General features: G+C 43.4%; 1 protein-coding gene and 1 non-coding gene across 2 annotated transcripts; one reads left to right on the top strand and one right to left on the bottom strand.

Moving 5' to 3' along the window:
• The first annotated feature begins 2,042 nt into the window (after positions 1 to 2,042).
• trnav-cac lies at positions 2,043 to 2,115 on the top strand. Its single transcript has one exon. It is a non-coding gene; the product is annotated as a tRNA-Val (tRNA).
• A 3,710-nt stretch (positions 2,116 to 5,825) lies between these two features.
• On the bottom strand, positions 5,826 to 14,204 carry LOC124075161 (tubulin beta chain-like). Its single transcript, XM_046418604.1, has 5 exons — positions 14,047 to 14,204; positions 9,795 to 9,903; positions 8,972 to 9,082; positions 8,561 to 8,805; positions 5,826 to 8,356 (listed from the first exon to the last, which is right to left on the bottom strand). Exons 1-5 carry the CDS (start codon positions 14,101 to 14,103, stop codon positions 7,544 to 7,546), a joined length of 1,335 nt encoding a protein of 444 aa, XP_046274560.1. The 5' UTR covers positions 14,104 to 14,204; the 3' UTR covers positions 5,826 to 7,543.
• Between the last annotated feature and the right edge of the window lie 352 nt (positions 14,205 to 14,556).

The following is a 14,556-nucleotide window of genomic DNA, read 5'->3' as shown; positions in this document are numbered from 1 at the left end:
CAGCTGCGGTCACTGAAGAATCAGCTGCCCTTGATAAATCTGATGAAGCTTCAAGAGGGACCACAGTACGCTCAGTTGAAAGGTGGGAAAAAATGTGCCATTTCTTGGTGACAGGACTGGTTAACCAAATTCTAGGTGCAGACGTGTGGAGTCATCTGTCCCAAGATGTCATCAACACCGTCATTGTGACACTAAAAAAGATGTTCTCTGCAGAGATGGCAGGCTCCGTCCTTCGAGACGTAAAAGGCCACGACATTAAAAAGATCGTCAAGGCGGTGCAGAAGGACTTGTGCAAGAAGTTGGGCACCAAAACAACGGTCCAAATGCACCTGCTGTTAAAGGAAGAGTTTATTTACAAAGAAATAGTTGATTCTCTGAAAAAATATCTGATGAAACAACAAAAGAAGAGCTGCTGTGAAGGGTTCTTTCGAACTCTTTACAGGGTCATGGCTAAGCCATACAACACCTGCTTCTGAAGTCACACCAAAGAGCAGCCTAATCATCGGTGGTCTCAGAGCAGGTGGATAGAACAGGCCTTTTTCACAGCAGACATTTTGGAGTGAAAAGCACACATAGTCAAAATGTCTGCTGTGAAAAATGTCTATTGGGACCTGAGATCCCGTCTCATGTCCAGGTGCAAACTCTGTGCTATCAGCTTCATTTCAACTGGTAGCACAAAGCGCTCAACCTGGATATGACGCAGGACATCACGTCTCAGGGCTCACAGGTGCCTCAGTGTAAAACACTGTGGCCTCGCAGCAAAGAGGTCAGCGCTCGATTCCGGGCCCTGACCTCGTTGCTGCGAGAAGGTACGACTACGGGTTTCCTCCGAGTGCTTCGGTTTCTTCCCATATTCAAATTAATTGGATATAAAAAATGAAATGAAACGAGAATTATTCGATTGAATAAAAATTGAGATCAATTCCAGTTAGACGGCACACCAAAGAGGCAGTCTGAATCAGAGACCAAGACATCTTTCTGGAAGAAAGTGGGCATAAAATCAAGACCTTTCTTCTCTGCAGATTTGCCAAGGAGACAATGCTTACATTTGTAGCAAGACCGAGGAGAAAATTTAACTCCTCGGCAACTGGAGAAAAAGTAGTGCCGCAGCTACTTGGCGGGTGGGAATACGTTTTGGACAGGCATGTCAAACCGGTCCACAGGAGGGCCGGTGTGGCTGCAGGTTTTCTTTCCAACCAAGTAGCAGCACACCAGACTTGACTCATTTAATCAACTGATCAACGTCTTCAGACAGTTGATTGGTCAAACGGTGTGCTCTTGGTTAGTTGGCACAAAAACCTGCAGCCACACCGGCCCTCCTGTGGACCGGTTTGACACATGTGGTTTTGGAGAACATGATGCCATCAGAAGAAAACCAGGACACAAAAGAGGCCATAGATCAGGTGTGCCTCTACAAACACGTTGCCGCTGGTATTTCCAGTGGCCAACACAAACTCAGCGTCAAGCATCTGGGTGAGATGGTGTACCACCATCTAAAACCCACAGGAAAGAAGCTCCACGTCATGGGAGAGATTCGGACAGAAGTGGACATGTTCATGAAAATGATGTGGAAGTGGCTGAACCAGCAGGTACAAGAGCATGAGAGAAAGAAGGACCGTGCAAGTGCCGCTCTGAGGAAGATCGTGATTTAAAGAATTTCCCATCGGGGATAAATAAAGGAATTCTGATTCTGAGAGAGTGGTGGGAAATCTACCAGCACTCACATAGGACCCTGGATAAAGGAAAGTGACACTTCAACATCTGTGTTTAAAGACGCTTCCAGATATAAAAGGCCACATCATTGAAAAGATCAAGGCGGTGCAGAAGGACTTGTGCAAGAAGATGAGCACCAAAACAATACGACTAATACGACTGCGGGTTTACTCCGAGTGCTTCGGTTTCTTCCCACATTTAAATTAGTCGGATAAACAAATGAAATGAAATGAAAAGTATTTTATTCAGTAAAAGTGTAGCAAATAGAAATAAATATATAAATAAAAAGTATATAAAAGTGAATTATATTTCTAATTTAAAATGTATGAGTTTCCGTAGTGTAGTGGTTATCACGTTCGCCTCACACGCGAAAGGTCCCCGGTTCGAACCCGGGCGGAAACAGTATTCTTCCGTCTCACCAGACGGGCAGGAAAAATTTGGGTGTGGTGGAGTGATTAATGCGAAAAAATGCCCCCCCCCCCTCCTTTAGCCGGCTGATGTGCCCTTGAGCAAGGCACTTAACCCCCCAATATGCTCCCCGGGCGCTTGATGCTGCCCACTGCTCCTGTGTGTGTTTCACTGCATGTAATTTGCTGGGTGTTGCATGTGTGTGTTCAACTAAGGATGGGATAAATGCAGAAGACGAATTCAGTGTGTGTATGTAAAAATATATATACTGTCAATAAAAAGCTGATTCTTCTTCTTCTTTTCTCATGATTTCTTGCATGGATGCAGATGACTCCAGACTCTTCTAACTGGGATCATGATGAATCAAAAAAACAAAACTCGTGATTGTCAGTGCTGTGAATGAAGATTTGTTTGGTCAAGTTTTAACTGACTGGTGACTTCAGCTAAGTGAGATAAGTTTTCATTTTTTCAAATACTGTCGGTGAATGTAAAATACTGTATAATGCTTCGTTGTCCATGCAGTAGGTCTCGTCTGTGTTTTCTACCAGCTGGTGGACTGACAGTGTGGCGTTGTGCGGCTCGACAACCGTGTCTGATACCTGAAGACAAACAACAGCATTCCTGGGGAATATAAAAAAACTGTGAAAAAAAACAAACAAACAAACTATCATTTCTTCCCTGTCATTCGCTCAACAACCAGAAGACTTCAGTCACTGGTTTTGCATGCACAAAATATTCAGTTTTTTGTCCATAAAGACAATAAAACTCTTCTCCAGCAGTGTTTGTTCTTACCAAAGACAAAGTTGTCAGGTCTGAAGATTTGTCCAAAGGGTCCGGACCGGACTGAGTCCATGGTGCCAGGTTCCAGGTCGACTAGGATGGCTCTGGGCACGTATTTCCCACCTGCAGACACAGGCAAGAAATCACATGTCAAACGCTACACCTCCAAACTAAGAAAAGTGTTGAAGTGTAGACAAATTTAATAAAAAGCTGTCATTTTACACACAGGAGTAATGCTGAAATGTGTTGCTACAGTATAGGCTGTGCACATCATGTCCATCAACCCACATTCGAATGAGATCCCTGACAGAGCATTAAAAAGAAATGTGCAACCAAGTGTCCTTGAGTTTAGTACAGGAGGAAGCTCTCAGTACCCTGCAACAGCTGGCTTGAAGCTGCAATACCTCATACGACCACTAGGTGGAGTGAAACACTGTAAAACTACAGGAATCAACCGTGTGAGTCACAGAGGAAACCAGAGACTACATTCTGATGTTCATAAATGTTAGATCAGAGGATTATAAACTGTGCCAGTTTCTCCAGGTTTTTCTACCATCCATCCATCCATTTTCTATACTGCTTATCCGTCAGGGTTTCAGGGGAGCTGGAACTTATCGCAGCTGACTACGGGCGAGAGGCGGGTTAGATTGGATTAGATTATATTAGATTCAACTTTATTGTCATTACACATGTACAAGTACAATGCAACGAAACGCAGTTTGGCATCTAACCAGAAGTGCAATAAGCAGTAAGTGCCAGGTATACAGTAATTTACAGTATGTACAGGGTATGTACAGGTGTCTATGCTACAGATATACTATAAACATGATATACAGGTAGTTGTCATAATATACAGGGTTTCTAAGTACTATGAACATCCTATACAGATGGATATGTGCTTAAATGTGCATCCAGTGTAGGCGGAAACTGTAACACAGTCCTTGAGGATGCTGCGAGCTCGACGCAGACAGCGTTTCCTCTGGATGTCTTCAAGGGCTGGAAGTGGAGTCCCTGTGACGCGCTGGGCGGTTTTCACCACTCGCTGTAGCGCCTTGCGGTCTCCAGCCGAGCAGTTCCCATACCATACTGTGACACAGCTGGTCAGGATACTTTCAATTGCACAGCGGTAAAAGTTCACCAGCATGGCTGAAGACAGATGGTGTTTCTTCAGTGTCCTCAGGAAAAAGAGGTGCTGGTGAACCTTCTTCACAAAGCTGGAGGTGTTGGTGGTCCAGGTCAGGTCCTCTGAGATGTAGGTCCCTAGGAACTTGAAGCTGGAGACACGTTCAACCGTCAGTCACCCTCCACCCAGGGGCAGTCGTGGATCAGCGGTTAGGGTGTCGGACCCGTAACCGGTGGATCGCTGGTTCGATTCCCCGTCCCGGTGTCCATGGCTGAGGTACCTTTGAGCAAGGTACCTAACCCCCACTGCTCCCCGGGCGCTGCACGCGGTCGCCCACTGCCCTGGGTTTGCTGTGTGTGTGCACGTCACTTGGGTGGGTTAAATGCAGAGTGAGTTCCCTCCAATGACAAAATATGTCACTTTTTAATCTTTAAAACCCACCATCGCCGTTGCTGATGAGGCCAATAACTGTGGTGTCATCAGCAAATTTGATGATGGAATTGGATCCATGTGCAGGCCTACAGTCATGGGTGAAGAGCAAGTGCAACTGGGCGGTAGTCATTCAGGCATGTTGGGCTGGAGTGTTTTGGGACTGGTACAATGGAGGTGGTTTTGAGGCATGTTGGCACAGCTGCTTGGGCAAGGGACAGGTTGAAGATGTCCGTAAAGACCCCGGCGAGCTGCTCCGCGCATGCTTTTAGCACACGACCAGCGATGTTGAAACCTGCTCTGGAGTACATGGTCTGTCCCTTCTGGCCACCCTTTGATGGTTTTGGTTGATGGCTACACCCTGGACTGGTCGTCAGTCAATCACAGGGCCAACACACAAAGACAAACAACCACACACTCTCACACTCACACTGAGGGGCAATGTGGAGTAGCCAATTAACCTAATGTGCATTTTTGGTACTGTGGGAGGAAGCCGGAGTACCGGCGTCTGCCATCTCTGCAGAGAACATCTCTTTTAGTGATGTTCTCTGCAGACTCCGTCCTTCCAGATATAAAAGGCCACATCATTGAATAAATCAAGGCGCTGCAGAAGGACTTGTGCAAGAAGATGAGCACCAAAACAATACGACTAATACGACTGCGGGTTTACTCCGAGCGCTTCGGTTTCTTCCCACATTTAAATTAGTTGGATAAACAAATGAAATGAAATGAAAAGTATTTTATTCAATAAAAATGTAGCAAATAGAAATAAACAAAAAAGTGAATTATATTTCTATTTTAAAATCTTTCTTTTCTTATGATTTGTTGCATGGATGCAGATGACTCCAGACTCTTCCAACTGGGATCATGATGAATAAAAAAAACAAAACTCGTGATTGTCAGTGCTGTTCAGTGTGACAGACAACATGAAATAAAACAAATAAAAAAGTTATAGGAATGAAGTACTAAGAATGTGTTGACAGTATCATGTTAGCTGCCTCTGTCCAGGGCCCTCAATCTTTCACAGCCCTGCATGGTGCTGCTGTCCGAGGTCTCAGTGTTCCGTTACAAATCATCATAAACTGAATCTGTTGGAGGTTTGGCCTGTTGATGGGCTCTGAGGACGTCATGGATATTTATTTCATATTTTATAAGACAAATAATAGAACTGTAATAACACGATCAATGGATCATTAAAATAATCTGAAACTGGAAAGATGTTAGATCTTGTTGGTTTGTCTTCACACCTCAACTCTCACTGCATTTGTTGTTATCATAAAAACTGTGCTGCCTTCCCAGACGCACGTATTGAAAAATGTTTGCAAACACATACACACAAAGTTCATCACTAACAACAAATACGACAAGTGTATTTTTTAACTACAAATGCCTTTTTATTTCTGACAAATGTTGCACAATCTCTGGGATCCCGAGTCAAACTGTTCCACAGGGATTAAAAAAAGGTTCAGACCAACAGTAAGCAGTAAACACACATGCACAGACATGAAGACAGCATGGCTGAAGATCACACACTGAACACAAATGACTTCTGTTTGCTTTGATTCATACTGTAGTGACTCAGAGTGGAAACATTAACCAGAATGTCAAATTGTGCACTTGGACAAAACATTTTACATAGTGAAACAATGTAATGTGGCTTTTTAGTTGACATGTACAAGCACAGACATTTTATGTTTGAAATGTGTTTCAAGAAGCCTCAGTAATAAAATGTGTGTTGTGATATGAAATACACACCAACGTCAGAAGCTGAGCTGTTGGTGTGAACATTTCTGGACACCAAGAGTGAGAAATGATGAAATAAAATGAATTTTTCATGATATTAATATTTTGTCCTGCTCAAAGCTGAGGTTTAATATACAGCTTTGTTTTATTTTATGATGGAAAAACCTTTGGAGGTACACTGCTGCTGTTTTGCTTACTTGAATCCAAATACATTTATGTTTTGTTAATTGTGCTCATAATGTCAGTCTAAAAGACTGACATGGTTAGAATGCAACAAAAGCACAGATGCTTCTCATCATGATGAGATCCATGGCTGACATGTCATCCATGACCCGACCTGAACCTCCACAGTATGTGACCCTCCTCACGACGTTGGCTGGCGTGTGAGAAAAATCCTGCCTTAAAACTGAAAATGCATCTCATTTCATTAACTTTGTGTGTCAGGCATTATATGAACCACACTTTGTTCTGGCTAAGAACTCAAAACACAGCATTTGAAACAACTGCTGTGTTACGTTAGCTTCCTGAAACACATCTGTCTTCATAACTCCATCACGGTTGAGTCACAGTCCAAATGAAAAAACTATGGCCTGATTATGAAGATTTGTTTGGTCAAGTTTTAACTGACTGGTGACTTCAGCTAAGTGAGATATGTTTTCATCTTTTCAAATACTGTCGGTGAATGTAAAATACTGTTATGGAAGAGGTAACGTCATATCAATATTCGGCAAAAAAATTCCTAAGCTTGTTTGCATGGAGTGTGAGTGAATCTAAGTGCAAGATTACTTTCTAAATCAGTTATCTAACTATTTAGCAAAACATCTAACATTTAAAGAATTTCCCTTCAGGGATAAATAAAGGAATTCTGATTCTGATTGGGATCTGCTAAATAGTTTGATTACTTTGTTGGTATTTCACAGTACTTCTTTTTGCTTTGCAGGAGGCAGTGAAAGTCAATCGTACGTGATGAAAGTGAAGCTGAAGGAGTGCCTTTAATTTAGCAACAAGATAATCTGGTAGTGATTCTGGGAGGCCGTCTTGTTAAAACTGGCCTGCATGGCGTCACAATAGACTGTAAACCATGGCACATGAATTCGGTCACGTCGTTTCCCATTTCTCATCCTGCTTCTCTTTCTCTGCCAACCTTCCTCCTTCCTGCTCACTTCTTCCCATCGTTTCTATCCCTGAATTCACCACTTCAGACCCTCACGCTTCTTCATCCAGCCTTCTTTTTCTGGTCTACTACGTTCTTTCATTCCTGACCACAATATGTTTCTTTCTTTATTTTTTTTTTATGAGATTTTTTTTTAAACTGTTGAATCATTTTTGTTTGTATTTTTGTTTTCTTCAGGCATCTTCTTCCACTTCTTCCTCAAACTCTCCCTCCTCCTCAGCCGTGGCGTCCTGGTACTGCTGGTACTCGGACACCAGGTCGTTCATGTTGCTCTCGGCCTCAGTGAACTCCATCTCGTCCATGCCCTCTCCGGTGTACCAGTGGAGGAAGGCCTTGCGGCGGAACATGGCGGTGAACTGCTCGGAGATGCGTTTGAACAGCTCCTGAATGGCCGTGCTGTTGCCGATGAAGGTGACAGCCATCTTGAGGCCACGCGGCGGGATGTCGCAGACGGCCGTTTTCACGTTGTTGGGGATCCACTCCACAAAATAGCTGCTGTTCTTGTTTTGGACATTCAGCATCTGCTCGTCCACCTCCTTCATCGACATGCGTCCACGGAACACAGCAGCTACCGTCAGGTAGCGCCCGTGGCGAGGGTCACAAGCTGCCATCATGTTTTTGGCATCAAATACCTGCTGGGTGAGCTCAGGCACCGTCAGGGCGCGGTACTGCTGACTCCCCCTGCTTGTCAGAGGGGCAAAGCCCGGCATGAAGAAGTGGAGACGTGGGAAAGGAACCATGTTGACCGCCAGCTTCCTCAGATCAGCGTTAAGCTGGCCGGGGAAACGCAGGCAAGTGGTCACGCCGCTCATGGTGGCTGAAACCAGGTGGTTGAGGTCGCCGTATGTGGGCGTGGTGAGTTTGAGAGTGCGGAAGCAGATGTCATAAAGTGCTTCGTTGTCGATGCAGTAGGTCTCGTCTGTGTTTTCTACCAGCTGGTGGACTGACAGTGTGGCGTTGTACGGCTCGACAACCGTGTCTGATACCTGAAGACAAACAACAGCAACAGTTGTGGCTGCATTCAAACAACAAAAAGAGAAAGAAAACACTGCTACTTTACACTTTGTCACCATAAGGAAGCTGTTAATGCTTCACATTGATGACAAGTTACCTGAAATGCGGTGGTACATGAACACTTTGATATTATTATTATTTCATTGTACGCTACGGGACAGCATTTCATGTGTTACCTTAGGAGAGGGCACCACACTGAAGGTGTTCATGATGCGGTCGGGGTATTCCTCTCTGATCTTGCTGATGAGCAGGGTGCCCATGCCTGAACCGGTTCCTCCTCCCAGGGAGTGTGTGAGCTGGAATCCCTGCAGACACTCGCAGCTCTCGGCCTCTTTTCTCACCACATCCAGGACCGAATCCACCAGCTCTGCCCCCTCTGTGTAGTGACCTTTGGCCCAGTTGTTTCCTGCTCCACTTTGACCTGGGGAATATAAAAAAAATTGTGAAAAAACAAACAAACTATCATTTCTTCCCTGTCATTCGCTCAACAACCAGAAGACTTCAATCACTGGTTTTGCATGCACAAAATATTCAGTTTTTTGTCCATAAAGACAATAAAACTCTTCTCCAGCAGTGTTTGTTCTTACCAAAGACAAAGTTGTCAGGTCTGAAGATTTGTCCAAAGGGTCCGGACCGGACTGAGTCCATGGTGCCAGGTTCCAGGTCGACTAGGATGGCTCTGGGCACGTATTTTCCACCTGCAGACACAGGCAAGAAATCACATGTCAAACGCTACACCTCCAAACTAAGAAAAGTGTTGAAGTGTAGACAAATTTAATAAAAAGCTGTCATTTTACACACAGGAGTAATGCTGAAATGTGTTGCTACAGTATAGGCTGTGCACATCATGTCCATCAACCCACATTCGAATGAGATCCCTGACAGAGCATTAAAAAGAAATGTGCAACCAAGTGTACTTGAGTTTAGTACAGGAGGAAGCTCTCAGTACCCTGCAACAGCTGGCTTGAAGCTGCAATACCTCATACGACCACTAGGTGGAGTCAAACACTGTAAAACTACAGGAATCAACCGTGTGAGTCACAGAGGAAACCAGAGACTACATTCTGATGTTCATAAATGTTAGATCAGAGGATTATAAACTGTGCCAGTTTTTCCAGGTTTTTCTACCTTTCACAGTAAAGTCCAGTTCACAGTTCACACTTAATCCTTGTTATTTCTGCATAACAATACTGAAAACAATCGTTTTCCTAAGCCACATTTTGTTTGCATTAATTCATTGATCAGACTGCATTATTTGCAGGTTATCATGTGGACTCTGCAGCTGTTTTACTTCCTTCCGCTGCTAACAAATTCAGATCACGGCGCGGTTTGAAGGAGCGTGCTCTGAAAAGTCTGCAAAGCTGCAGGTGGCCCCTTGGAAGAACGCAGTACTCGTCTGGATGTACTTACCAGTGGCCTCATTGTAATACACACTGATCCTGTCCAGCTGCAAGTCGCTGTCTCCGTGGTAGGTTCCTGTTGGATCGATGCCGTGCTCATCGCTGATCACCTCCCAGAACTGAACGCACAAACACGCAGACCGACACATCATCAGTGAAGAAGCTGCGTACTGCAGAGGGGGTGCTAAACTATAAGTTATTTTTAAAAGATGTTAGTTGTTTGGATTAACCACATTTAATTAGACTGAACTAAAACTGATCTGTTGCTTTAAAATAATCAATCTGCCACACTGGGCTGGAAAGCTGAAACATCCATTTGCAGCCTTGTTTTTAGGTAAAATACAGTGAAGTTATTCAGCGACAGCTCTACAAACGTCTTCGAAAAACATGTCATTGTGTGCTGGTTAAGGCCATCACTGCAGGCCAGTTCACTTAAGGCAAAGAAGAGAACGGTGTACAACAACTCTTCTGTCCTCTGTGTTTCCCAAGAGGACACCAACATCTGATCACCTTCTGCAGTCACAAGATCACCTAAAAAAAGCAACGTTCAAGCAGGCAATGTTCTGTAAAAATCCCTCTTTCAACCGCACAAGGCGCACTCACTACATCATGTGGTACATGTGTGTTTAAATACACAAGCATGCAGTGTCCTGCCACAAGTCCAATTTGTTCTTTCTGATCCAAAGGCTGAACTTGGAAGGGAATGAAGCTTTGATCCAGAGCGAGCTCACAAATAGCTCTCTGCGTTTTCTGCTACATTTAGAAATTAACCACAGATGTGCAACACACATACGACAAATACGGCGCCGACACAGCCGTGATCGTACTTCAGTCTCACAAAGCTGCTGTGCTTCTGGGAAAATGACCAGAAAGCATTTTAGAATTTTAGAGGTTTGAGTCCAGAAGGAGGAAGGGCTGGGAGCAGAAAGAAAAACTGGGATTACTGTGCTGGAAACAGCAAATCAAGCATTTTTGCTTAAAAATTACTTTTGTATCTATGAAAAAAAATAATAAAAAAGATAAAAGCTCAAACAATTTCATCTCAAAGTACTGAAAATAAGTTCTTTTTGTGCACTTTCACAAATCAGCTCACAGACCATGTAGCACACCCAGCCAGCAGGCCACAGGGTTTAGTTTTCCCTGGATGAAGCCCTCACTGCTGTGTAAGAGAGACAGCTTCAACCTCAACGTGACTGTGACTTCTCACTGCGATGGCTTTATAGGAAGGGAGGATGTCATCTATCCTGGTTTAGGGAATCTCACACATGAACTTAAGCTGCAGGACTTCGTGTTCCCTTCGTACTCGGAGGGCCAGCAGGAGCAGAGGATTCAGTTGGCCCAGTTTCCACAGGCTGAGACGTTAACGCCAAACTCAGTTAAGACACGAGCCGAGACCGTCACATCAGCTCAGTCAGCTGACCCTAATCTGTGCCACGGACTGTGTGTGTGTGTGTGTGTGTGTGTGTCTGAGAGAGAGAGACAGAGGGACTGGTGGGCAAGAAGATCTCACTTTTTAAACCTTCATTGCTGTCACCATCTTTCCCTGAATCCCCCCCCCAACCACCCGTGATCACCATGGCAACAAGCTGATAAGTTCAGTGCTAATTTGGCTCAAGATGCTTTATGTGAAGTTTAGAAAGAGAAAACGGAGAAACTGTATTATAGACATTATATGCAAAAATCAACAAACGCCAAAGGCTGGGAGTCAAAACGCCATGAAGCTGAAATCTGTTTGGGATGCAACGATTACTCGTTTTATTGATTAGTTGCAATCAATAAAAACAATTAAATCACCAACTATTAATAAGTGATTTATTGTTGAGGGTTTAATTTTAATGAAAGCAAATGTTCAAATTAAGAACAGCTTCTTAAATGTCAGAATTTGCTCTCTGCTGGTTGGACAAAAGAAGCAACTTGAAGACGCCACTTTGGGCTCTGGGAAATTTTCAGCTTTCATCATCTGTGATATTTCATTCACAATGAATCGATTAATCAATAGTCTTTATATGACTCGATTATGTCGAGTCAAACAGCGTATTGGCTGGTTATACAGAACAAAAACTACCTGCTAAATCAGCCAGTTATCAAATACCATAAGGGACATTTGTTGAAGGATCAATTAGAAGTGTAACCAAATGCTGACACTTTTGAATATTGTGTTATTATGTTTTGTGATTGATCAGTAGTCTTCCTAAGAATACAGTGAACTGTAGGCCCTGTACTGCCAGCTCTTTGCCAATACACGGCTTTAATATCAGTAGGTTCCTCAAAATGGATTCAAGTTCAGATGTGTCGCGTTTTCTTTTTATTTACACGTCAGAAACAGGACTCTGACTTCACAAAGTCAGCGTTAACGTCAAGAATCTGACCGTGGACAAGTTGCTTTGGGGTTCCAAAGCTTTGGGGGACAACGACAGGCACGGCCGAAACATGCGGGCTGACTCAGAGTCCACGACCCAGCAGCCCTGATGGGTGAAGAGTATTTACAGACGACTCAGAGAGGCTGAGGTCATCCTCATTTCACACAGGATTAACTTGGCCTGAACTCTCTCACCCACACAGTGCAGTTCCAACCAAAACCTGCTCCTGGGGGGAAAACTTCTTCCACATATGATCCAGGAAAAGGTAATAAAGGTAACGTAAGCAGAGAAATTATCTGGTCCACAAAATGCCAGAAAATGAAAAGTCCTGTCTTGTTCTGCCCACAACTCAACGATATGAATTCACTTTTCATTATTAATCAATCTGCTGATTATTTTTATGATTAATCAATTATTTACTCTATAAAATGTCAAAAAAAATGTGAAAAAACTCTCCCACATTACAAAGACATTAATTGTCACAACAAAAAATGTGAAATATTCACGTTTGAGAGGCTGAAACAAGCAAACACGTTGACCTAATCGATTAATATTCGCTGCTTTGTTTGACTGAGAGCGGAGCTGAAGTGAAGAAGCACCACAGTACATTTAAAGTAAGCACTCATTTCACAGATAATCGCTTTATGTCCACGTGTAAACAAGGTTTTCAGGGGGTCACTGGTGGTTTGGGGGCCCGGGGCCTGTTCATGTGACTCACTGACAGGAAAGAGCAGCCATTTAAATGACCTCATGTGTGCTTTCAGGGCAGACACTGAGCCACTTGTTATCCAATCCCCCATCAGCCCCTTCGGCTGCGTTCCTCTCCTCTGCCTCAGCAAATTTCTCCCTTCTTTTCACCCTCTCCTTGTTTGTTTCCCCTCTCTTTTCTCAGTGACAAAGAGTCCGACTCACCAGGCGGCCAAGACGGCAGCTGGCCCCGAGCGTCTGCTCGAGTCGGGTCGGCTTCATTAATCACGGATCACCGACTTGAGCCACTGTTTTGTCAACAGTCCCAAATGTGTGAGTTGTTACTGTATTCATACGCAAGAGCGAACACGGCTGTCTCAGAGATGCAGAGTAAGTTTAAGCGGTTTTATGAAATCTTGTGGCTTTATTTAATCTTCAGTCATATCACTCAGTGCAGCTGGGTAGACCTACAGTACTCTGTGACACCTTTAAGGCCCATCACATCACATCACTAAGAGATTTCAACAGGGACTTAGTGCTTCTCTTTGGTACTTTGTATTAATCTTAAAGCACCTACGGTATTTTCTCTTCCACTGTTAAAGTAGGATTTAATCAGATTTTCTTTCATTTTTATTGTGGCTGAGTTGATTGTTATTTATTCATTTATTATTTATTTAGTCATTCATTATACAAGTAAAAAAAATGCCGACACTTTTCTTTGGATGAAGGTAGCTTGTACTGGAAACAAGTTGCTGCTTGTAAGGCAAGAAAAAAACTTTAACTTCATAGTCATAATCTTAAGAGTACACCAAACCACACCACAGATCACTTCCTTTGTCTGAAACTGAACAGATTTAGTCATGAAAGCAAATAAAAAGGCCTAAAGGTACAGTCATAAACCAGTGAAAGATGAGCAGATTAAATGGTTAACTGAGGCTTAACAGCAGGGTGGAGTGAAAACATTTCTGCCCCCGTTTTATCTGTATGTACAAAAAATATATATGTTTTGGTGTTTCGTTTGATATGACATAAAAAATAAACAAATTGACTTTATTTTTGTAATTCAACTTATTTCCTGAAGCTGTCACAACAAAAGAAAGGCCTCATTTAAAAAAAAATCAAGAATGAAAAGTTAACATAATTCGCAAAAAAAAAAAGAAATAAACTGCTAATTAACAACAAATATCAGTTCATTTGTTCACTTCTGTTTCTTACCTTTGCACCAATCTGATTCCCACACTGGCCGGCCTGGATGTGCACGATTTCCCTCATGGTGGATGGTAGTTAGTAAGCAAAGAGCGGAGAAGACAGAGCTATGCTAGTGACCCACTGACTGATCACAGGCTGGAGAGTGCGTGGACAGCTACAGGCGGCCCTAAAGGTTTGGGACGCGGCCATCGCGCTCTTCATGCTCATGATTGGCTGCTCCTGCTGCAACGTCGGCTCTGATTGGCTGAAAGGGTAGATTTGTTTGATCTAAAGGGGTTTTCTGGTCTCCCAGGCAAGGACCGGAAGAGGAGAAGGAGTGCCGTGTTTTGTCATCACTGCCCTGTTGGAGCCCCACTGAGCGACACAATGCAGAATAGAATAGAATAGAATAGAATAGAATAGAATAGAATAGAATAGAATAGAAACATGAACAGAATGGAACGATTCAAGGAATTATATAATTTAGTGTTGACCCAAGTCAATAAACATACAAGATGATATAGTATCAAATTAATT

Source organism: Scatophagus argus, chromosome 17, assembly GCF_020382885.2.
Source record: "Scatophagus argus isolate fScaArg1 chromosome 17, fScaArg1.pri, whole genome shotgun sequence".
Lineage (NCBI taxonomy): Eukaryota > Metazoa > Chordata > Actinopteri > Scatophagidae > Scatophagus > Scatophagus argus.
The sequence above is the reverse complement of the archived record's forward strand: the minus strand, read 5'-3'. Positions and strand labels throughout refer to the sequence as shown.

Coding starts and splice junctions, on each gene's coding strand:
- LOC124075161 (XM_046418604.1), bottom strand. CDS start 14,103: ATGAGGGAAATCGTGCACATCCAGGCCGGCCAGTGTGGGAATCAGATT. Junction 9,904..14,046: donor GGAATCAGATTGGTGCAAAG/GTAAGAAACAGA, acceptor TTGTGCGTTCAG/TTCTGGGAGGTGATCAGCGA. Junction 8,806..8,971: donor ACCTGACAACTTTGTCTTTG/GTAAGAACAAAC, acceptor TATATTCCCCAG/GTCAAAGTGGAGCAGGAAAC.